We start from the raw sequence: 24,950 nt of genomic DNA, 5'->3' as shown, positions 1-24,950 counted from the left end.
GAGAGAGGAAAGTGAGGGTCACACTGACTCACTCCCTCAGGCTGGGAACTAAAGATCTCCTGCCCTTTCATTGTTCTGGCCACGTCTCAGGCCTTCGGGTTTCGTGTGTGACGTCTGTTCCCTCCAAGGCTCCTGTCCACAGCTGATGCACGTGAGAGCCCATCTCCCGGAGTTGTCTGTCCTCGCGGGAGGACTAAGTTCATTCATATACGAGTTGTGAGCTACTGCCCTCTTTGAACTCTGAAGAATTTTAACTGAGGACCACATTATTTCTACCTGTTACCAGTGTTTCCACATGGATCCCCATGCCTGCAGAGCCTCATACCTTACTTGAAAAAAATTATTTTTTCTCTTACCAATCCACACCGCAACAGTATTGGCCAAAGTCGTGAGTCCAGCTCTAAGGATAGGTGGCCAGGCTGTTGTCCCACAAACGGTGGAATATTTCTGAACTCACAGCCATTGTTCAGGCTCTTCAATTACTCTAATCCTTACCTTCAAGGACTCCCGAGTATGAATGAACCGAGCAGAAAAACCCAAACTAGTAAGAGAAAGGCCTGCCTTTTTAGCAAATGTAATTCTTAACTAATTAGAAAGGATTCTTGACCTAATAGTTTTGAACCAGTTGCCAGTGAGAAAATGGAAAAGTTTTGTTTATATATGAAAATTCTCATTTTACTTCCCAAACATGGGACAGCTCAAATGAAAAGAAAAAAGATGCGGGTATCTGTCTCTTCCTCCTGAAGGGATGTTTGGTGTTGGGTGGTTTTTTTTGCATTCTCCTCATACTCACAAAAGTGAGTTGTAAATTTTGCAGGTTGATTTCAGTTCATGAGATACTTGTAAAGTTAGGATGCATTCAGCTGCTAATAACAGAATCCAGTCTGCCAGGGCCTTAAGCATTCATGATGTTTTATTTTCTCACACTTAACAAGAAGTCAGCAGAAGGCAGTCTCAGCAGTGCAAAGATACCATCAAGGGCCAAGACCCCCTATTTCTGTTCTGCCATCTTTTGCTACCTCATGGCGACTGCAGTTTCAGATAGCAAGTCCTCACTGGGCTGTATTCAAATAAGGAAGGAAGGGGCTGGGGTGAAAAGCTTCCTCTACGTGAAATTCTGTGTTTTTTCCCCAGGAAAAAGGATACCAGATGTCTCCCAGCAGACCTCTCCTTTTGTCTCATTGGCCAGATATGGGCCACAGGCCCACTCCTAGAGACCAATCACAGGCAAAGGGAAATGGGATAAACCCAATCACAATTCAGTCGCTTGGAGTTTTGGGGCGGAGGATAGGGGGAGGGGGACGGGGGAGGGGGAGGAGAGAGCAGAAGGCTATCTTCATTGACCTCAAGGGCTCTCCACCTGCCACCCAAACAACGTGGGACTTTTTTTTAAGCCAGGAAGATGTTTGTGGATAGCCCAAGGGCAAAATGTAAAAAGTGACTACCCTGTTGCTGCTGGAGGAAAGTGATCAAGGTTTTTAATACTCTTCCTGCCCCTGCCATTTCATACGATATTTAGAAATTGAACAGCATGGAGATTTATTTTATTTAGATTAGATTTATTTAACCATACAGTCACATGGTTAGATCATAAGAACCTTTTGAAAAGATGCTGCATCAGATGAATTGTTTCGGAGTTTTAAACGGCTTTGAGAGGCTTAGCTTGTTAGATTTCTAGAGGCCCATAAGATTGCGTTTTCTTTCTGATATGACAGGACAGCTGAGCAACTGAACATGAAACATCACAGGCATAATAAGACCATTGTTGCTAGTTTCAAGAAAGTCAGGATATTCAAGCTCAGATAGGACATGGGGACTGACCAGTTGACAACTGAAAGTTATGCCTTCTACCTACTGTTGGATTCCCCTGAGTTACTGATTTGGGACACATGAAAAGCTTTTTCTTTTTTTTCCAGATTCACAATTTCAGAAAGGGATCACATGAATTTTGATGTACGGAATGAAACACGCTGTAAATTTCTGAAACCTCCTTTGGCATGCAAACATTAATATGTCTACATTAGAAAGTATGTTCCTGTCTGTATTCAATTTCAAGAGAAAACTGAAATTGAAATAAAATTCTGTTCAACAGTATTCCTGGAAATTTAGAGTCTGACACGAATCCTAGGGAGATTCTGAAACTCCTAATGATATGAGCAACGTTTGGCAGTTTACTCTTCAAGGAAGGGACAAGGAGGAAGATAAGAACAATCAGCTCTGCCAACTAGAATTGAAATTGGGGCCTCTCCCCCAGTAAAACCACAATTCAGCCAATAATACCTAGAGACACCGGGTCTCACCAGCCTGTGGATACAAATGAAGTCATGTTCATATTAAATACTGCACAGTTTCCTTTGTTGACATATTCTTCCCCACCCACAAAAAGCCTCAGTCACATATTTCTGGGAATCTCCAAAAAAGGTACCTTACATGTATGTGCATACGTAGCATTTTGCCCCAGTCATCACACAGCACCTCTCTTATCTTTCCTCCCCTGTTCTAGCTCCTCACCACCTGCAAAGTCATCCTAAAGGGCTTCTCTCTTGCCCCTGCTTATGGTAGCCATTTGGGGAACATCAGTGCCTCTGCCAAGGTTACTATTTCTAAATGCTTATCCAACTACCAGTTCTCCAGGCGAGGCTAGACTTTGACACAGCAAGAATAAATAGCAACGTTTTCGGGGCTTACCATGACAAAGGTTTATTTCTCACTGCCATAAAATCTAATAAGGATCCTTAGGGCTGTTTTCCATGTAGCAAGTCAACACCTTGCTACTGAGGGAGGTAGCTGCCCCGAGCAGGAAAGCTTCCCAGTCAAGCAGGCAGGCCTAGAGAGATTCCCCGCCCCCAGCCCCGCCACCGGATAAAGGACTTAGTGGTCACTCACCAGCTCCTCTCTGCTGCGACCGCAGATGGCCCGAGCCATGGCCCCACTCAACTGCAGGAGGGCTCACAAGTGCAAAGACGTCTTCCGTATTCAGGAAAGGGGAGGAGAGCAGATTTTGGTGCGTACTCGTAATATCTACTTTACAGGTCAGTGTTGGGTTCTAGGAAAAAGTAGAAAGAATGGCCTTCACTCCAGCTCTGCTCTGTCACCTGATCCTCAACTCAGTACTGCTTATGCCCAGAATCCCAAAACCTTTCTCATAAGCAAGCTCTGTTGTTTAGTCCTAATTTCTCTTTCTATAGGAGCTTCAACAGAGTCCAAGAGTTGGGGGGAAATGCCGTGCTCTTTCTCCCATTCTGCTTCTTTTTTTCTTTTTCATGAAAAACTCACATACACCCCTTTTTTCTAATCCTCCTTCAGGCCGTGTCCAACTTGTTCACTGCTGTATTATAAAGTCAGAGCCCAGTGCCTGGAACTCAGGAATGTGCTAATGAGTGGCTGGCTGGCTGACTGGATAAGTGGTTGGATGCATGAATGATGGTTTTCTTTCTACCAACAGATGAAGCTCAGAGGGAGCCTGTTTCCACCTTCTGTTTATCCTCTGAGCTTCTGTCACCTTGACCCTAGCTGAGTCCTTTTGTCTTGGATACCATTTTTGCCTTTTTGGAGGGGCTCCCTTTGGATTGGGACCTCGTTTAGGATTAATTATGGGAGTGTCAGTTTCAGTTTAGGGACCAAAATCCTACCACTTAGGTCTCTTCAGGGATTCCTACTGGAGGGATGTGTGCTTGAGGACAATAGCCAAATAAAAAGGAAAATAAAATACCTTTTTTATTAACTGATAAGCAATCACCCCATTGTCTCCCAGTGCAGACATCTTTGCTAAGTCAAATCTGGTTATGCTGTGTAGGCTTAGAATCTAAGGAAGGCTTCCAGCACTTTCATCACTCAGGAGGGATGGAAAGGTCTGAAACAGAGTAGATGCAATTTATGCAGAGGCACATATGTAGAAGAGAGAATGGCCAGGCCCTCCCCCAAACGCTGCAATAAGGGGACAGTAGGAGCAAAAGAGGCAACACCAGTTTAGAGACTCCCCTCTCTAGCAGAATGTAGTTCTGTAACTGTCCTGTGCACTTGAGTCATTAATTCCTCCTCCCTCAGGAAGAAGCTAGTAAGAAGGGTAGACAGAGCGTGTGGGAGCCGCAGAATTACCCTCTCTCTTACAGGTCAAGGCAGAAATGGGAGGAGAGCTAGCTGAATATCCCATCTCCTCTTCCCCTCTTAGTGACTAGTTCTTTGCTCTTCTCCACCTTGAATAATATCTTTGCTTCTGCCTTTGCCCAAGCCCTTCAGTCATTCACTTGCAGTCACAGTCATTCCTTGCCATGCAAAATGGCTATTATTTAAAAAGATGAGAGAGAATACGAGTTGGCGAGAATGTGCACTGTTGGTGGAAAAGTAAATTAGTACAGCCACTACTGAAAACAGTAGATAGGTTCCTCAAGAAATTAAAAATAGAACCACCTTATGATCTAGTAACCCCATTTCTGGGTATATAACTAAAGGAAATGAAATCAGAATCTCAAAGAAATATCTGTACCCCCATATTCATTGCAGCATTATCCACAAAAGCCAAGATATGGAAGCAACCTAAATGTTTGTTCACAAACAGATGAATGAATAAAGAAAATGTGGTGTGCAAATACACTGGAATATTATTCTGCTAAGCTGTCTTTATCCTTACAAGAACAAGGATGCAGAACTTCAGACCTCAGATGAAAAGGCCTTGAGCGCCCCCTAGCGGATAGAGCACGGCCCGCACGTCCGCGTTCTGTGTTCCTGGGCCTCTTGGGAATCCTCCCTCCCTTCTCAGGAAGAGGTCCTGAGACTCCCTTACTGCGCTGAGCGCACCTCCCTTCCCCCACGTATCACATGGATTGTTTGTCACTGCCCATTTCTCCCCTGCACGTGGGAGCCCTGACGGAAACCAGAGTATGCACAAAAATGCCACCTTGACGTAAAGATTTTTTGAGTTAAAGGCACTTAATCAAAAAGCACTCTGGCCTTCCTTTTCATTCCTGAGGACAGAAGAAACTCTCATGTGAACAACGTCCTCCTTGTATCAGGAAGAAAGAAAAATTCTTATCAGTAGAGACAGGAGGCTGGGCTGAGAGAAGTCTGCACCAACTAACCTTTGCTAAACCAGCCTTTGTCATCCTGGTCACTGCTCCACCGTTAGCTGTCCTAACCCAGGTCACTTCGTCTTGTCACATTTTCACAATTTACTGCCTTGGTTTAACTTAAATGTATAAGCTTTTGGCTCTAATTGCTTCTTTGGGTCTTCATTTTCCTGTGGGGCCTCCCACATACATATGAAAATCTGTATGCTTTTCTCCTGTTAATCTACCTTATGTCAATCTAACTCTCAGGCGAAGCTGTAGACCTTAAATGCGGAGAGGTAGTTAGTGTTTTGCCTGCCGCATGACCCTTTCAGGGAAATGACTGTCTCTAGGTCTTCCATTCTTTGTAACAGTGCCTGGAACCCAGCTGGTCCTCAGCAACTTTATTTGTTGGAGAACTAGGGCCAGAAGCTTGTTTTATGATTCTTGTGTGTGTGTGTGAGCACGTGTTTCTATAGGAGCTTCAACAGAGTCCAAGAGTTGGGGGAAAACACCGTGCTCTTTCTCCCATTCTGCTTCTTTTTTCTTTTTCATGAAAAACTCACATACACCCCTTTTTTTCTAATCCTCCTTCAGACTGTGTCCAACTTGTTCAGTGCTGTATTATAAAGTCAGAGCCCAGTGCCTGGAACTCAGGAATGTGTTCATGAGTGGCTAGCTGCTTCCATGAAGGGCCAAGGTTTATTGCCTCTGTGATTGCATCGGGCTTTATCATTTTCAAAGCACTCACTTGGGTGATATTGCTCACTCAGAGCAACAACATGGCAAAGTTAGAGAGAATCGGTATTACTAGGCCCACTTCTCATGTCAGGGAAGAGCACCTGGGAGAGGGTGGTTTCCTCAGACAACCCCAGACCGCCAGGCTCCTCACCTCTGGCCCTTTCCACAAGAGCCTTCCCACCTAAAGGCCATGCAGCTTGAACAAAGAGATAAGGGACAGTGGGAGAAAAATATGCCGGGGGTCATAAATGACATAAGTAACTGACAATTCTGATTAGATAGTGAGGGAAAAATTGGACTTTGAGATGATTGAGCAAAAAAGCAAAGAGAAATCACCAACAAGGCAGTAAACAACCTATTAATGAGGGAAACTGGGAAAATGGGATTGGAGTTCACTGCTGGCTGCAGTGTAACTCTTTCCTGTCAGATAAATACCAGTCACTCGGTAACTCTGAAATCCTGCTGCCCATTCATTCTAACTACTCTGCATCTACAGCATCCCAAACACACACACACACACTTCCTCAGACAAGAAAGCCCTCGATCTTTATCCCATTTCAAGTCTCTAATGTCCCTGCTCCCAAGGGGTGGTTTTAAGCCCTGGAATTTGGATAATTTTAAATGCACTTCCCCTGAACACTTGAATATACACAGGCACTCTAGTCTTCCTAGAATACACAGAGTTCAGATTTCTTAGGGATGGAGAGGATCTTAAATATTACCACGAGGAAAAGGAAGGCAAACCCTGACTCTTCCATTCCCATGTTTGTTGCACACAAGTAGCTCTTGCCCCTGGGCTTCATTCTGGGCTTTTTTAATCCTCAGATTCTTGGCTTTTTAAAAATTTACTACATCTCTCTTATAAACTGACATTCAGTACTAACTCTGTGAATATACTAACCCATTAGCTTGTGCACTTGAAATGGGTGAATTGTACACTTTGTGAATTCTACCTCAATAAATCAGTCAAATTAAAAAAGAAGCCATAAAAGAATTGAAAGCATGGTCTTGAAGAGATCTATTTATCTCATGTTTATAACATCATTATTCACAAAGCCACAAGGTGGAAGCCACCCATGTGTCCATAAACCAATGAATAGATAAAAAATGTGATATATATACATATTTGTGATATATATGTATGTGTAGATATGTGTAATATTCCATTTTGTGTGTGTGTGTGTGTGTATATATTATTCAGGAATATTATTCAGTCTTTAAAAAGAAGAAAATTACGACATGGATCACCCTTGAGGACATTATGCTAAGTGAAATAAGCCAGTCACATAACAGACTAATACTGTATGGTTCCATTTATATGAGGTACCTGGAGTAGTCAGCTTTATAGAGACAGTTCCATGGGTCTGGAGGAACAGGGAAATGGGGAGTTACTGTTCAATGGGTACAGAGTTTCAGTTTTGCAAGATGAAAAGGGTTCTGGAGTTCGGTTTCACAGCAGTGTGGATGTAATTAACATCGCTGAACTGGACACTTAAAATGGCTAAGATGGTACACCTGTATATTTTACGCTGATATTTTAAAAAGGGTGTGTGGTTCATGTGTACCATTTCAGGGCAGCTGCAGCCTGGATCCCAGCGCAATTCCAAACGACCAATAATAGAAGAACTTTCAGAATCTAGTAGAGCTTAGAAGAAAGTAGTGGTCATATTCTACCTCTTAATTACTTTAAGTTCTCAGGATAAGAATTATAACATAGTTACCCCGCACTTTTCTGAGATTGCTACAAATACCTTCATATATTTATTGATTCACTTATTCAACAAGAATGAGTTGGGTGCCACCACAATGCTCTAGGCGTGGTGCTGGGTGCTGGGCAGATGGTGGTGAGGCACCATCCTCCGCTCCCTGCGTAGGTCTTACCATCTAATGGGCTGGATCAACAGGTACGGAGCATGATGTGGTCATAACATGCAGAGTATCTAGACTTCCCTTCTGTGTTACTTCACAGTCTTCCACCAACACTGCAATAACAACTGTCACCATCACAGCACTCTCTTGGTACTTTCATATGCATTCTATCATTTGGTTTGATTTTATTTGATCTTGACCACAGCTCTCTCTTTCTACTTCTCAGATTATAAATTTCCTGAGAACAGGTCAGTTTTACTCATTTTGTAATCTCTATACAAGTGTATCCTCTACAAAACATCTCTGTAGCTAACAAACAAAACACCTTATACATAAGACCCTCAATGAAAATTTTACAAACTATGCTGAAAGAATGCTTGCCCTGTCTCTGTGACCAAGATGACAAGGCTGATTTCAGGGTCCTGAAACCATCCCAACCACCAAAGCAGACTGTAACACAATTAGGAAATATCTGCACCACGCAAAAGATATTTTAAAATGCCGTGTTGACCCAACCGTGGATCTTCCTTGCATTGTGTAGATATAGCCCCTTTTTATGAAAGCTGTTTCTCTAGAATATTACTAATACTCTAGTGAGAGTAACTATCATACATGAGAATTACTAGTATGTGCAAGTTTGCTGGTGGACTCAGACGTCCTACTATACATGACTATACTTAACTCATGGCCTGTCAGTCGACTCATACAGATACCACATTCAAGCCAGAATTCCCTAGAGTGGGACAGGTTGTGGAGAATAAATGTGGCAGTTGTTGACAATATTGACAGCAGTGATCCTGAATAATATCATCCTCTTGCCTATCAGAAAAGTCTGCAACTGGAGACCTCTAAACCAGAAGGATGCAATCATATCTGTCTATTTAGTGGAAACTTACTCTGTGCTAAGCCCCTAGTCATATATTATTTCATTCATGCTCCATAATCAGTTTTGGATGAAGACATCATGACCCCATTTTACAGAGAGTGAAACTGAGGATCACAGAGGTTGGGGGATTCCCCAATGTTTCACAGCCTCCAAGTCCCATGCTTTTTCCATCTGTCACGATATCTCAGTTTTGAACATTTTACAAAGTTAACAGACTTAAAAAACAAAGTGAAACCCTGCAACAGTCTGTGTTGCTCAGGAGTTGCTGTTTCTCTGAGGTCCAGTGAGCTCTCTCCTCACTTTCCTGAACTTTGAGTTCCAGTTGCACATCACACCCTGGAGGTGACCAAATGCTGATGCCATGGGAGCAGCAATAGGCAGCACCACTCGGGGACAGATGTACCATGATCCCCTGACATGCTTGGACAGGCTGCTGTTCACGTGAAACGATGCCCAGCAAGACCATGGTTACTAGGTCTGCTGATGCCAGTTATTCTTCCCTGATTAATGCAGGTTTAATGTCCAAGGTTATAAACTGCTGGGAGGGTGAGAGGGAAAGAGCTTATCTATGCAGTCTGCGGTCACCAAAATGTAAACAACTCTACTTTAGACCACTGAATGAGCGTCATCCTCTCCATGGAGTGAGATGGCCTCTCCATGTACCTCTCCCGTGACTCTGGCAAATTACTTGCCCTCTCTGAACCAGTTTCCTTATCTAGAAAACAGGAGCAATAAATCTCTCTTCAAAGAGATGCTGAGATTGGAGATCATGTATGAAAAGAACTAGACACATCATAGCACCTCAAAAACTAGCTATGTTTATTATTATTGTTATCATTGTTTTCATAAGATTACCTAGTCCTAGTAACATAAGTAAAATTATTTCTACCATGCATCTCTCAGCAGGTGGAATGTTTTAGTCACAGCTCTGGCCATCCAGCCCTGACTCCAGATGACCATCACTAACCTCACACTCCATTCCTTCACTATCATGCACCTCTCATTCTTCCATTCTCCTTCAACAAAACTCACATTGAATAAAACCTCAGATGCCCCCAGATCAGGTCATTTTGGTGTGGTGAATCAAACAGCAGGAGCTTGAATGAGCGCCATGTGGAGATGGGGAAAACAGAAGTGTGCCTTGTGGGGGCAAATGGAACCAAGAATGCTGATGGCCTTTGCCTGATCCAGCCCTCAGCTATCCTTAGGCCTTGGCCAAACCTCTGTACCCAAATGAGCCTCAGTTCTGTGTTTCAAACATTTCTATTTCTTTCCATAACCACATTTGATGTCTAACATTCTCTACTTTTAGAAGCTGTCTGAACCTGAACTCTATTTAAATAGACAACCTCAGTCCCTGTTTCTTTTTCCCTCATTTCATTGACATTTTACTCATTGCAGTGTTATGCTCTATACCGCTGAGCACATTGGCTTTTTAGGGTTTTTTTCCCCATTTTATATATTATCCCAAAGGAATATGTTCCTGAGAATTTATCCTTTCTTGTGATCATGGTCATTCCATTATTTTTAGGTTTCCCTATAACTTTAATTTGCTCATTCATTATTTGCCTTAGGAAGCATACACTATTTTTATTTGCCTTAACATAAATTAGATTTTGGTATAATGCTCAGGAAAAAAACACATAGAATGAACCTATGCCCAGATAGTGCCACAATGTCTAGGGGAGCTAATGGCTTACAGTAATCACTTAGTTTTTACCAACTTTAAAGACACAAATGTAAAGATTGAAAGAGAATGAGAATAGAGTAAAAGACAGTGTGTTCTGGCATTGAAAACATCAGGAACCCAAACTTGTTTGGGGGGACTAGGAAGGATCTTTGAATACCTACTATATGAAGGCAGTTTATAAACTTCACAAGCTCTTGTGAGGTTGTGATCCTACTTTACAGAAGAGGAAATTGAGGCTCAGAGAAATGAAAAAACCTTAGCCAAGGTCATGTGTTCAGTGCTAAGCTAACAGTCTTCCCAGTCGCCTGTTGTGGACTATAGGTAACAGTCATTCACTAGCTTTGTGATTTAAGGGAATCCCTAACCCTCCATTTCCTGACCTGTAAGGTGACGAGTCTGGATTAAGAACTATCTGGTCTCCAGATACCCCTGTAGCTTTAACATCTTGTGAGCACAAGGAGTGTGTGAGCAGGATCAGAAGGACTGGCTGTGCATGAGCCAATCAGAGGCACTGGGTAAACACCTCCCTACCAGACCAAGGTGGGAAGGGGAGGGCAAAAGATAAAGTGAAAAAAAAAAAACAAAAAACCACAACTTTGATGAGAAGTCAATAAAAAATGTGTGTTCCCAAAGATTCGTCCTATTTGGCAGCTGTCGCCTCATCCACAACATCTGATCTCTAAGAGGGCTCTCCTCTCCCAAACTGTAAGTAAAGGAGCTTCTGTTGATCTACCTGGGCTGTGCCGGGAGTAAAGGATTAATAGCACTAAGCAGTAGAGGAGAAAGTGTGTTTGCTTTTGTTTTCAGGAAAAACTGTATAGTGGCTGGAAAATGATTGTTTCCTTCCCTAAGTATCAATGCTTGCTCACACCTTTCCTGCCCCTTTGGGTGGTGGCAAAATGCTCCAGTTACCAGTGTTAACTCTATGAAGGCTCTTCTGTGGCTTTGGCTTGGCAAAAACTATGAGAATACTCTCCATTTGATTAGGTTCTGATCACTTTTTGAGATTCCTGCTCATTTCTACTCTCTCGTAACAACTGCTTATTTCGACAATTTACTTACATATTTATCACCTTATGTCATTTTCTTCATTCTCTTCCCACACACCAACTAGTACTAGCACTGAAGTTTCGTTGTCACAGCAAATGAACTCTTGGCATGTTTTGTCCTTTGCCTTCACCCACTGCTGAAATGAGAAAATGAAAGAGGCTTGGAAACATCCCAGAACACAGCCATCATTTGATTATGAATTGTCAAAACTTCCACTTGTTTAATGCTTTCTGTAACATTTCCTACTTTGAAGATCCTACAGCTTGAGATATTTGGAATCAAAATCTGCTGATATATTTTGGCACATTTGCTCTATTATCTGAAAAATAGGCCTACTGTGAGTATATGTTGCCTTTTAAAATAAAATAAGTAAATAACAAAATAAATAAAACTTCTCTTTAAATAGGGCTCCAGCAGCCAATTTGGATCCAGCAGGGGCTTGAGCTCTGCTACCATCATCACTTTAGCCAAGGCACCTCTGGGGACCACCCAGGCCTAGGCTAGAGTCTGAGGTCTTGGGCCGGGCATGGAGTGTAGCTGCTGTAAACCCGGGACCTCCTTTGACTTAGGTGCTAGTTTACAGGGAAGAGCAACATTCAGGTCTCTTCCTGAGCTGTGCCACGTGTATTCAATGACACCGGAGTCAGGCTGTCCTAGAGCATCTCACTGCATGTGGTAATGTGGCACCGGGGTGAGTAAGGGAGCTGTGGGCATCTTCATACGTCTGTGTGTAAAAGTGCAGCATAAAACGCTAGCGAGCTTGGGCTTTCAATGAATGAGCCCCTCATGTCTTCTTGAAGATGCCTTGCACTGGAAGGAAATGAACTCTCTACTCCCTTATATTTCTCCAGGAGTTAAATAACCATCTTTTACAAATTATCTTTTCACAGAACTTCTTCAAGGAAGGCAGCATGAACCACACTGCAGGGTTTCGTCTATTTTGCTGAAGGATTAGAAAAAGGATTCCAAGTCATATGCCAATAGGATATGATTTACAATTATATTGTAAATATGTAAATCATATTGTAAATTTACAATCATAGAGCATCACAACTTAGAAAGGGCATCGGACATATTCTCCCCAGACCTCAGTCTCCTCATCTCTGAAGTTGTAGGGTTGATACAGATATCTCTGGGGTCACTTGTCCCTTGTAGCTCTGGGTTTCTGTGGTTACCTTCTATTCATGTATGTTCATATTCACAACCTTCATGTTCATATGTTCATACTCATAACCTTCTCCTAGGTTTGTACATATATACTACCCGCTAGTATATTTGTATAATAAATAATGTAATATATAAACCCATTCCTTGAGAAGTCAAACATTATAAGAAATTCATAAAGTGAAATGTGAGAGCCACTCCACCCCACCCCATTCCCCAGAGGTAATCCCAGGATAGTTATTCTCTGCTTATATAGATACACAAACAATGTGTGTGCATACTTTTTTAAATGTAAAAAATGGCATCATATACTGCATACTTCTCTGGAACTTACAGGGTTTTTTAACTTAATAATATAATGTGAACAACTTTTTACCAGACATTTTTACAAAAGTTGGCTTGAGACCTCAGTGAGCAGAAGCTTTGGGGCACAGTAGCATTTTCTATCTTTACCCAGTCCTGGCTGGCCTCCTGTCTCCCACTGGTGAACATTGGCCTGTGCCCCTGTTTTATGATTAACAGGGGGCAACATTTGTGCTGATGTGGTAAAGACCTTTAATCCCTCTGTAGAAGTGTAACTTCCCTTAAACAATGTTGATTCACTTTGACCTTTTCTCTATTTTTCTGGTTGAGTCAGCACACTCTGAAGAAAATAGTAGGAAATAGAAACACGAAGTCTCTTAGATACATTTTTTTAATTAAAAAAGAGAGAAATAATAACACCTGACATTTTCATAATACGTTGTAAAGCATCTTCCTGTTTATCCCTTAGGAGAAACACTATCTTCAGGTGGCAGGGATGTGAGGGGCCCTGGAAGATCATCTTCTCTAGAGATCATTGTCCACCAGCCTGTCCTAGAGCCCCAGTGACAGTGCTGTGGCTACATTCTTTTGGGTTAAGACAAGAACCCCTGTTGAAATGAGAGTGGCAACAATGAGAGTCACATCAGTTTTTCTAAACATGAATTAGTTGGATAGCCATTGACTTCTTATGCCAAGAGACAGGGGACTGGGAGCCCGCCTTGAAGGAATGCAGAAACCGTGAAGAAATTGATTCACCATGAGGGCAGGACTGGGTGGGGAGCTCTGCTTCATCGTAGCTGGGATGTCTCTGAGTCTTAGCTTGTTCCTCAATTAATGAAGCTAATACCTGCCCTGGTTACCTCATGGCTGAGAGGATCAAAAGAGAACTGAGGTGTCCCTGGGTTTCTGGGAAGCAGAAAGTAGGCACGGGTCATCTGCCCTGTGGATGAGTGCATGAGGGGAGAGGAGGAAGACAAAGAACTGGATAGGAAACTACTCAAGATAATCTTTGCTATCATTTTTTTCTTTGCTAGTCCAACCTATGCAAAATCACTCTTTCTAACATCCAAGTTGAGACCCCTGTGAGCTTGCTTTTCAAGACTAGCCAAAAGTGGTAGCCAAATGGGGCAATGATCCCCTTCTGAGGACCACTGCTGAGAAGGTTGCCTGGGCAGGGGATCCTCAAGCCAGAGTCTCTCCTTGCAAAAGCAGTGAAGTTGAGAATTACTGGAGCAGGGATCACTCTGTGACAGCCTGAGAGCCTCTGGGAAAATCCAGCCCAAGAGCACGTAGGGAAAATCCTCCTCATCTGCCCCAAATGGTTTCATAGGTGGTTGAATGTAAGAAAAAGGATCCTTGCACCCCATCCTGTATGTCCTAAAGTTCAAGGCCAAATGGCAGCTTCTCCTCTCAACTGTCCTGCCTGAAGAATAATCTGGTAGGACTATAGGCTAACAGAACAAAGTGGGAGATGGCCATAGAGGCCAAAAGCCTCACTGTCCTGACCTCAAGCCATCCCGGGTATCAGAAGGCACCAGGAATCCAGAGACTAGATAGTCAATTAATGCAGGGCCATCTGTTTGTCAGATTCAACTGGACCATTAATTAGCTTGTCCAGTCTCAGGATCAGTGAATCCCAAGGTCTCCTGGAAGGCATTCTGCTTAGAACTTGGCATCCTATCTTTACCCATTATGGCGAATCGCAACTACTTAAGCTAAGGAGGAAAAGAAACCCAGGCACCATTTATTTATTCAGTTGTGGAAATGGGCTAGAAATGTCAGAGGGGCCTACAGGGCTTGTCTGCACACCCTGGCTGTCTTGGTCATTAACCCCTCTGAGCCACCCGCAGCTCTTCAGCACGCTTCTGCCCTCTTTTCCAGACTTGTCACCATGGCCTACCCATTTCCAGCCCTCACCCCAGAACAGAAGAAGGAGCTCTCAGAAATTGCCCAGCGCATTGTGGCCAATGGGAAGGGGATCCTGGCTGCAGATGAGTCTGTAGGTGAGTCCCCTTGAAAAAATAACTGTGAGCACACTCTTGTTTTTACACTTAGCAAAGGCAACTTGATCATCAGACACTTTCCTTTCAGAGGAGTAAAGGTTTCTGTACACAGATGTGGGAGCAGAAGACCAAGTAAGCATAGAGTCCTGTTATTCCAGTAGGAAGATTTCTGAAAACCTAGGGAAGAGGTTTGAGCTGCCATTTTAAGGCTGCTTGCTGGGGGTTATCCGCACGCAGGCTGTGGCAAAGTCAGGAACTCAATAACCAGAATGAGATCAGATACACAGCCCTCTACTGCTAATGAGAAGTCAGTGTAAAGCCAGCCAAGGAAGAGCTGGGAGGACAGGGAGGTGTCTACATCTGGAACAGGGCAGGGCTATGGCTGAGGGAAGCCCAAGATGGTGCAAGGGAGAGCTGTGGCAGGCCTGTGTGGCCCACCATAAAATGATAGAAGCCAGAGAAGTCAAGAGCCTGCCCCATCATCCCCTGGGTGTACATCTAGTCAGATTGAAGGCTGGCCTTGGGGGGCAAAGGAGAGGCTTCAGGGCCTTGCACACCCATTTGGACCCAAGGGTGGCTTCCACCTTGACCCTGACATGCCCAGTCCATACATTTCCTAGCCAGTATCCTGACAGCAAGCAAGGACTTTCCCCAGGGAGACAAAAAAAGGAGACAGAGGCTTTAACGATCTGAATAAAAAGGAGGGTCTTGCTGCCCACCCTGGGGAGGGTCACTGAGCCACCGTGGAGGAGGGCTGCGGGACAGCCCTGGCCTGCTCCTTGTCTGCCTTTGGCCTGCCCACAATAGGCACCATGGGAAACCGCCTGCAGAGGATCCAGGTGGAGAACACGGAGGAGAACCGCCGGCAGTTCCGAGAGCTGCTCTTCACCGTGGACACCTCCATCAACCAGAGCATCGGGGGTGTGATCCTTTTCCATGAGACCCTCTACCAGAAGGACAGCCAGGGAAAGCTGTTCAGAAACATCCTCCGGGAGAAGGGCATCGTGGTGGGAATCAAGGTGAATGCTTCCGTCCCTTCTCCCTTCTACCTCAGCCCAGCCGAACCCCGGCGCTGGGGCTGGGGCGGAGCCACCACAGACAGCCTCAGCATCTAATTGCCACTCTCATCCTTCCCATCCTCATCTTCCCCGAGACCCGGATCCTCCTCTAGACTTTTCTTTCAGTGCCCTGTTCTTTCAGCTAAGTTTTTTTTACAAGGTACTTAAGCTCTAAGTGTCTCCATTTCCTTATTTCTAAAATGGGAATAATAGTGTCTATCTCATAAGGCTTTTATAAGGATGAAAAGATTTTTAAAACAGCTTTGTCAGGTAATTATTATTTAGCTCATGATAGCTATTATATTTAAAACACTTGCTGCTCAACTGTAGGTCTTCCAAAAGCCAGCGAACTTCTCAAGAGTGAAAACTAGTATTCACTGAGTGCTTACACCTTCAGGCACTCATTCATCCTTTTCACATCTGGAGGTCGACTTGATTATTATCTTTCTTTTGGAGATGAGGTGAGAAAACAATTACAAGGAGGGTGGTGTAACCTGCCCACTGCAAGGCAGAACTGGAGCCAGTCCAAACCACGGTCTGCCTCTACGGCTCATGGCCTTAGCCTTTGCTGTGCTGAGAGGAGAAGCTGCCTCTTTATTCTTTTGATCTCCTGTAATAATCCAGTTCTATATGTGCAGGTACTCAATAAATATCTCTTGAATGAATAGCTTGAGAGAAGCTGCTCCTATATGACACCTCTGCCTCCCAGGTGACTTCTTACTCCCCAAGCTCCAGGCCTGTGCTTTCCATGCTTTCCACCCTCTCAGGGTTGACACTCCTACACTGTTCCTTCCAGGTGACTTTTCTTCTGCTGTGGACTGAACTGTGTCCCTCCCTACCCTCCAATGACTGATACACCTTTCTGATTCAACTCTTACATTTGTTAAAGATGAGAACTGTTAGCACCAGGGGCCCTGCTTTTAGTTTACTGGGACACCTGCTAATTATTGTTAATTATTTATATTCACAGTTAGACCAAGGCAGTGCTCCCCTTGCAGGAACAAACAAAGAAACCACCATTCAAGGTAAAGATATTACCTGCTGTTATAATCATGCCAATATATGCTAGAAATGAAGGCAAGCAAAGAGTTGAATAAGGGAATACAAAATACAAATGTCACATTGGTTTTAGAGCCACACATGCTTGGTTTTCAAACCCAGCTCCTCTATTTAATAACTGTGTGACCTCTGGCTAGTCATTTAAGTGTTCTGAGTCTCAGTTAAAATTGGATAACAATAAATACCTTGCACAATATTGTGGGGATTAAATTAGACATTGTGCATCAAGTGGACCACAGAGAGGAAGATACTCTGCACCTGAAAGTATTCTTTTTAGAGAAAAATCCAGTAGCAGCAGAGAGGAAAATTCCCAAGCTTTGGGATCAGACACACTTGGGTTCGAATCCTGGTTCCATCACTTACTGATTTGGTAATTTTGAGGAGTCCTTCATTGCCCAAGAAGGCAAGTATTACCCTCAGCACTGGGTTAGGTAAGCAGAACTTGGATCCCAGCTCTGTCACTCTATAGCTATGCAAACATGGTAAAGCCGCTTAAATTCTTTGAGTCTTGGCTTTCACATCTGTGAAATAAGTGTAATATTAACTATTAGGATTGTTACAATAATCAAATGAGGTAAGGTGTGCAAAATGCCTAGAATCATGCCTGGAACATAGTAAGTACTAAGCAAATACTAGTTCCCTCTAATTCTCCTTGCAAAGTATCCACTGTACACATCAAAACCAGGTGTGGTATTTATTAAATCCAGGTGTTTTGGCTCAGTGGTGGGTTTAATGCTTATATGCCTGGATGTTTTCAGTCCTCAAGCCATGGGAGAACTCTTTCACTTTGTCAGCAGCCCCATTGATCAGGGAGAAGTTTGCAAAGCCTTTCTCTCTTGTGACTTGCAGGGCTCGATGGGCTTTCTCAGCGCTGTGCTCAGTATAAGAAAGATGGTGCTGACTTTGGGAAATGGCGTGCTGTGTTGAGGATTGATAGCCACTGTCCATCCACCCTCGCCATCCAGGAAAACGCCAATGCCCTGGCCCGCTATGCCAGCATCTGTCAGCAGGTGCTCTGTCATCCCATTAGGCCAAAAAGCTGTAGGCCAGAGCTTCCTTCAGAGTCTCTGCTTCCAATTTCACTGTAACTACACATGAGACTTCTTCGCTAATATATTCTGGTGCCACGTTTGACCACTTTTGCTGTAGCTGAGTGTGGTAGGGAAAGACTTGGTTCCACAATCAGCTATGAGCCCCAAGGCCACCACCACCAGTCTTTGCCTTCTGCCAAAGCTCTGTGAGCTGAGTCTTCAGAGTAGTCAGGCTCTTGAGGCTAGAGCCCTTGCTGACTATGTGCCACCATATCCAGACACGATCCTCTTAGATCCCTAGTTTCAGGTGATAACTCTGATCTAGTGCAAATCCAAATAGTTTCTTGGGGAATGGTGACTTGATGCCAAAGTTTCCAATACATGTTGAAATGTCTCTGGGTTCCAAATTAAGTCTGATTTGCTATGTTGGGGTTACTTGAGTTATGGGCACCTGTAAGGTCCCACTTTAAACTGTAAACACACTGCTTCATTCCTCAATCAACCCCCCAAAAGGCATCTTTCTTAGTGATTTAAGCTGGACTGCCCTAGAAAGGTGGCAGCCAGGTTCTGATGTAGCCAGGATAGTCCCTAGAATAAGAGATAGAAATTAAGACTTTACATTTATTTTACTCCGTTCCCAGGAAAGCTTTTTTTAAAATTTATTTTTTAAAAATCTTGCTGTTCTCTTTTGGCTAGGCCATAAATGCTCACTAGACATAGCATTAAATTTCTCTTCACTGCCTTTAAGTCACCTATATGGTACTTCTCCACAAGGGCATCATTTTATACCACTTGCAACTGTTGAGTATCTTCCCAAGGACAGGATCACAGTGAGCAGAGCTTCTCTTTGTTCTGCCCTTTTTCCTCTTTAGAATGGGCTGGTACCCATTGTTGAACCAGAGGTCATTCCTGATGGAGACCATGACATGGAACACTGCCAGTATGTCACTGAGAAGGTAAGTTTTGAATAAAAGCTCCCAGTTTCAGTTGAAGAATCTTGTTTTTAAGTAGCAGCTGTTATTTCATATATATCAGTTGTTATATATGAAAGATTGAGAAAGTTGAGAGGTGTTTATCAAACCTTCCACTTTTTTGGCACATAGTGAAAGCCCAGGACTTACAGAGCAGAACCAAGACTTGGATTTGAGAAATACCTTGCTAGTTGTGGGATCTTGGGTAAATCATATTATCCTTTTGGACCTCTGTTACATTATGTGTAAACTAAGATCTTTAAAAATAAGATATGAGACTCCCGTGAGAAAATGTAATTAGAAAGTACTTTGTTCATATTTGTAATGTAACCTGACCTCAGTTTCCCCACTTGCAAATGTGGATGGATTAAAATGAGATCTGAAAGCAGTTCTGTCTCCAAAACATATATTTTTATGACCACTAGGCTTCTATGGGAATAGAAAATGGAGACCAATTGAGATATCCCCAATTAGCTAAATCAAGGCATTCCAAACTGACCAAAGGAATGATGGGAAGGAGGGAGTGCAGGAGCCCTAGGAAGCGCAGCCATGCCAGTAGGCAGTGTGGGGAGCAGTTAGAGTAGGGGTGGTGTGGCTGGGCCAGTTTGGTCATGCTCCGTGGCTGTGGCTGGTGGTGCATTGCCCTGATGAGACCTAGGTTTGGCTGGGAAGCTGTGGCCCAACCACGTCTGGGAATTCTTTTATCCTGCATCCCTGCAGTGTAAAAGTGCAAAGACTCCAAGGCTCGCTCTGGGTTTCACCTGTTTGGACTTCTTATCTTCAGGTCCTAGCTGCTGTCTACAAGGCCCTGAATGACCATCATGTTTACCTGGAGGGCACCTTGCTCAAGCCCAACATGGTGACTGCCGGCCATGCCTGCACCAAGAAGTATACTCCAGAGCAAGTGGCTATGGCCACGGTGACAGCTCTCCACCGTACCATTCCTGCAGCTGTTCCTGGTGGGCCTCTCCTTCTCTTCTAACTTGAGATTTTAGCCTTCATCCTTGGAGGGAGGTTCACAAGCATTTGCATGTGTCCTGGAGTCTCTTTCTACTATTTCACAGGCAGCCAGCATTTCCCTTCAGCTCCATGATGCCACATATTGGGTCAGTCCAGATGCACTCAAACCATGGTTTCCTCAACATTTCACCACTCTCCTTGTTTATTAAAGCCCTTTTCTCCTTACCCCAATTAACCTCCGCAAAAGCAAACTAATTTTTCTGACCCAGTCCCATGCAAACCAAGTAGAGAAAGGATTGAGACATTACATTACTTTCAGGCTCATTGCTTGCTTTCTCAAGCAGGGTACTGAGCTGGGACTAGCTGAATGGATGGCTTCTTTCCTTCCAGGCATCTGCTTTTTGTCTGGTGGCATGAGTGAAGAGGATGCTACTCTCAACCTCAATGCTATCAACCTTTGCCCTCTACCAAAGCCTTGGAAACTAAGTTTCTCTTTCGGACGGGCCCTGCAGGCCAGTGCACTGGCCGCCTGGAGTGGCAAGGCTGCAAACAAGAAGGCAACCCAGGAGGCTTTCATGAAGCGGGCCCTGGTAAGATGCTGCTACCTCCTATCTACGTGATCAAGCAGGTACCTGGGGCCTAGCTCGCTCACATGGGGAAGCATTGCTTTCTTCTGGCCACGAAGGTATCTCCAGATAGTGTCTACTAGGCATTTGAAAATGTGGCATTAGAGCTCAGCAGGAAGACTAGGGCTAGAGAGAGTTTTGAATTATCCACACGAGGAGTGTGGTTGATGACAGTAGATTGAAGGACCATCTCCACAGAGACAATGCATAGGGAAGAGAAGAGGGCCAAGGACTGAACCAGGGGCACCTTTCATTTTGGGAAGATAGGAAGAGAAGCCACCAAGACAAGCGGCAATAATGATACAATGAGCCAAGGACTCTGGGAACACAGAGAAACAAGTTTCAGGGGTTCAGTAACGACGCACTACAGATTCAGAATACAGGCTGAGAAAAGGCTGAGACTGGCACTTTGGAGCCTATCAGTGACCCTCAATAGAACAGTTTCAATAGAGAGAGAAAAGGAAAGATGCCGCACAAGAAGTTTGTCAGGAAAAGACCTAGAAAGGTTCCCAGGAAAAATGAGGACAAACAAGAGTTTTATTCAACTAGAAACCACATCTTTTTGAATGCCTACTATGAGCCAAGGACTGAGGTGAACAAAGCAGACACAGCCACTGTGTCCAGGGAACTTAGAGTTTAGCCACGTGGGAGAGAGCGCGGCAGGTTTAAATGCAAAGCAATTGACCAGGAGCTATGGCGAAGCATCAGTCAAGGTGCAGCTAAAATGAGGACGAGTTTGTGGTACATTAGTCTGAATCATTAATGCAGACCCTGAATTTTCCTGACAACTCTGTTAAGCATGCAGGAAGATTCAGATCAACCTACATGGGAAATAGCAGGGTAGAAGAATAAAAGTTTAATAGGGAGACAGAAGAATGCCGGTCACAGAGGAGGCTGGGCAAGGAATCAAGCGCAGCCGGGAGTTAGGTGATGAGATGCTAAAGGAAAGGAAGGCCCCGGAGAGGCTAAAGGAAACCATCTCAGGGGCCTAAGAGAGGTGTGAGGTTTTTAGGGCTTCACTTCGTGAGGACGGAGAGCTGCGCATGGCTGTGCCTGCGTGTGGCCAGTGAGATGGGGGGCGGAGCTAACACGGTGGAGGGATCGTGAACGTGAGCATCGGAAGGGCGTTCCACACCAAAGAAGGGCAACTGAGTGTGTCATCTAGGGTGGTGGTGCTCGAGCTTGAGTGCTCATCCGAATCACCTGGAGGATGTGTTAGAATGCAGACTGCTGGGTCCCAGTCACTGAGTTTCTGGGAAGGTCTGGGGTCAAGCTAGAGAATTTCCATTTCTAAGTGCTTAGGTCCATGAAACACATTTTGAAAATCCCTGTGGTTGTGGAAATAAATCCTGGAAAGCATAGGTGACATTAACAGTGACCTAAAGACCTGGTACCACTGAGTGGCATCTGAATATTATTACGGGTTTCATAATCCTGAACTCACCTTTAATTGCATTTACACGGAATCACATGATATTATAACAACTACATAAAAACTACACATTCTTGTGGACAAATACAGGTGGAAAACAGAACATTTATTTAAATTTTTTTTTTTTTTTTGCTATAGTGTCCCTTCAGCTGCACCTTGCCTGATGCTTGACTATAACGTTTGGTCAGTTTCTTCTAACAACTCTTCCAAGCTTCCCCACTGTTAAGATGGAAATCTCCATTCCCTTATTGCTGTACTAATGAGAAGTTTCTCAACTTTAATTTCTAGTACTATTGTTGCAATATTGTCGGTACCAAAAGAAACTTCCTTAGTAACTGACACAAACCTCCAGCTTGCCTGAGAAGTGCTCAGAAAACTTGGGGATTAAAAAGGAGATAACATGATAGAAGGAGAAGAACGGTATCAGCAGCAATTTTCAGCAGAGTCACTGTAAGGAGGAAATAAATCCAAATGAAGGTGAAGCTGGTTTCTAAGGAGAGGCTGAGAGAGAGGGTCCAGCACAGGGTTGCGTTTGCCTAACTCGGTCTCCTCTCTCACACTTGTCTTTCAGGCGAACTGCCAGGCAGCCAGAGGACAGTATGTTCACAGCGGCTCTCCTGGCGCTGCATCCACCCAGTCGCTGTTCACCGCCAGCTATACCTACTAGACCCTGGGGCCCACCAGCCTGGCTCAAGCTCGTCCACGTGCAACCTTTAGACTGAGCCTCTAAATTAGACAAAATTAGATGGGAACTACTGGAAATACACTGCCGGTTAAGTTCTTAGACACAAGGAAGAAAATCAGTCATTGAAACCTACATCTGAATATTAAGGATCTGATGAAAGTTCACAATGGTTTCCTTGCAACACTTCAGCTCCCCAGAGTATCTGACTAAGAAAAAAATAGACTTTAAAACAAAATCAGCTCTCCATCCAAATAATGACCACCAAATGAAACACCTCAGAAGCTGAATGCAGGAATTATGTCTTATCAAACCGTCTTCGCATTGGCAGGTTGTGGAGTCAGCTATAACCAAAAAAGAAATAAAATTTTCTATGAACCTTCAGTTGGTCTCAGGTTTTACTTTCTGCTCTTGCTTTCAAAGGGCTCTGTATTTCATTACCTTTGACTCTACTAGACATGACTTACATTAATGGTGAGGGTTCTCAACTTTGACTACTCATTGGAATAATCTGGAAAAAATTTAAAAAACCCAGATGCAAGCCACACTCCAGACCAATTAAGTCAAACTCTAGATGGGGGTCAGGGGTTCTCTGTCAGTGCTCCTTAAAACTCCCTTGGTGATTCCAAAGTGCAGCCAAGTTTGAGAACTGTCATGCTAGATTTCAAAGTTGAAGATATTTAAAACTAAAGGCCATTCATGTGAAGCAAGATAAAATGTAAAATGATTTTGAGCAACATATGGAGCATAATAAGAGAATCAGTATGACTTTGATGCTTGGACTATTCTTCAAGTGGCCCAGATTTGGTGACAAAGGACCACATCCTCCTCTGTACATCCAAGCACACTACCTAGTTTTGCAATAAATATTCACATAATTGTACTTTATTGGTTTTCAATCTGCTGAATTCACCTACAGACAAAGCATTAAAGACAACAATAGCTACAAAAGAGAATTTAAACATTGTAACTTTGGACAACAAAAACGTAACGATTTTGGTGGAAAAAGAAGGTAATGACTTAGCTGACAGAAGCTAGGAAATTCAAGAGGAGACCTGAAAAAAGCAAAGTGAATACCAGTTTATTTAGTGGGGAATCTGGATACTACTTAAAATTGGTGGGTTAAAAAACAGTGTTTTAAAAAAACAAACAGTGCTTTAAAGTAATAAGTAATACTAATAGCAGTAAAGTAGTAATAGTACTTCAAAGTAATAAAGGAAATGGATCTAAATCATTAAAATATTCATATTGATAATTAAAGTATAGAAGGTAGTAAACTAAACTCTTTGTATTGGAAAGTGCAAAGATAAATGATATTGCTCAGAGTAGATAAATTAAGAAATAGAGGCATAAGCATATTAGAGGACAAGACAGAATTGGCCCCAAGTGGTTTCTTCAGAGGAAAGACCTGGGAATGGGGCACAGGAAGATTCTTACTTATTATATGCCTCTACAACATTTGAGTATTTATTTCCATGTATCTCTATTACTTTTCTAAAGACAACTATATTCATATAAACAACTCAAACCTACTTTAGAGTTCATTTAGCTCAAGGCTTTTGCTTTACAGGTGATAAAACCAAGCCTAGAACAGTTACATTCCTTGCTGATGGTCACATATTTAGGGATGGAGAGTAGAGCTGGGAGATTAGAATTCAGGTCTCTTTCTTCTATGATGGGCACATGGCCAAGGGAGGAAGGTAGGGCAGGGCAGGGCAACAGGCAGTGTACAATAGCTCTGCCTCCAGTGTTACAGGTCTCCTACATTTCTTATTGCAATCACTCATTCAATCAGCTGTCATTCAAGTAGCTGAGCTCCTACCGTGTGCTAAGCTATCCTAAATGCTGGTAACACCTGGTATGACAAAACTCTTCTACCAGAGATTTTTCATCTAGAGCTTACCAGCCTCACTGACCCTATGTCGTAAAGAAACCTCTCAGATTCTCATTTATGGGTTGAGCATGAATTTATAATCAAGGCTGCTTTTTACATCTTTTGGTCAAGGCCAAATTACATTTCACTGCGGTTGAGGATATATATAATGCATTTTCCCTGGCTATTTTCTGATGTATTTTCCTGGCTAAAGCACTACAGCTGTCTTTGAAATCTCAACCCCAGTCATTTCCTCCACTCAGGGCAATATGACAAGTGTTAGGAGGCTACAGACTTCAATTTCTTTAATTGTATGATCACTGAGTGAATGTATTAATGGCTACCTAGCTTTTGGTGCAGTCAGATTTATTCTAGTAGTTACTCAGAACGCCTACTAAAAACAAAAGCTGGGTCTCAGCACTTAAAAGAATTAAGAGAAGTTTCAGCTTTAGGATAGCCATGACATTTGGATATTAGACAATTAAGTAGTTAAGCAAGAAACACAAA

The 24,950-nt window shown here is 43.4% G+C and overlaps 1 protein-coding gene across 2 annotated transcripts; it reads left to right on the top strand.

Annotated features, from left to right (window-relative positions):
• The first annotated feature begins 10,783 nt into the window (after positions 1–10,783).
• Positions 10,784–22,954, top strand: ALDOB (aldolase, fructose-bisphosphate B). Of its 2 annotated transcripts, XM_036888581.2 has the most exons (9): positions 10,784–10,936; positions 14,630–14,751; positions 15,559–15,770; positions 16,780–16,834; positions 17,718–17,878; positions 18,772–18,855; positions 19,655–19,829; positions 20,221–20,420; positions 22,460–22,954. In XM_036888581.2, the coding sequence occupies exons 2-9, from the start codon at positions 14,640–14,642 to the stop codon at positions 22,553–22,555; spliced, it is 1,095 nt and encodes a 364-aa protein (XP_036744476.1). In that variant the 5' UTR covers positions 10,784–10,936; positions 14,630–14,639; the 3' UTR covers positions 22,556–22,954. The 2 variants fall into 2 exon arrangements, with proteins under 2 accessions (XP_036744476.1, XP_036744477.1); XM_036888582.2 differs by lacking the exons at positions 16,780–16,834; positions 17,718–17,878.
• Positions 22,955–24,950: the final 1,996 nt, after the last annotated feature.

Source organism: Manis pentadactyla, chromosome 3 (genome assembly GCF_030020395.1).
Source record: "Manis pentadactyla isolate mManPen7 chromosome 3, mManPen7.hap1, whole genome shotgun sequence".
In the NCBI taxonomy this organism is placed as follows: Eukaryota; Metazoa; Chordata; class Mammalia; order Pholidota; family Manidae; genus Manis; species Manis pentadactyla.
The sequence above is the reverse complement of the archived record's forward strand: the minus strand, read 5'-3'. Positions and strand labels throughout refer to the sequence as shown.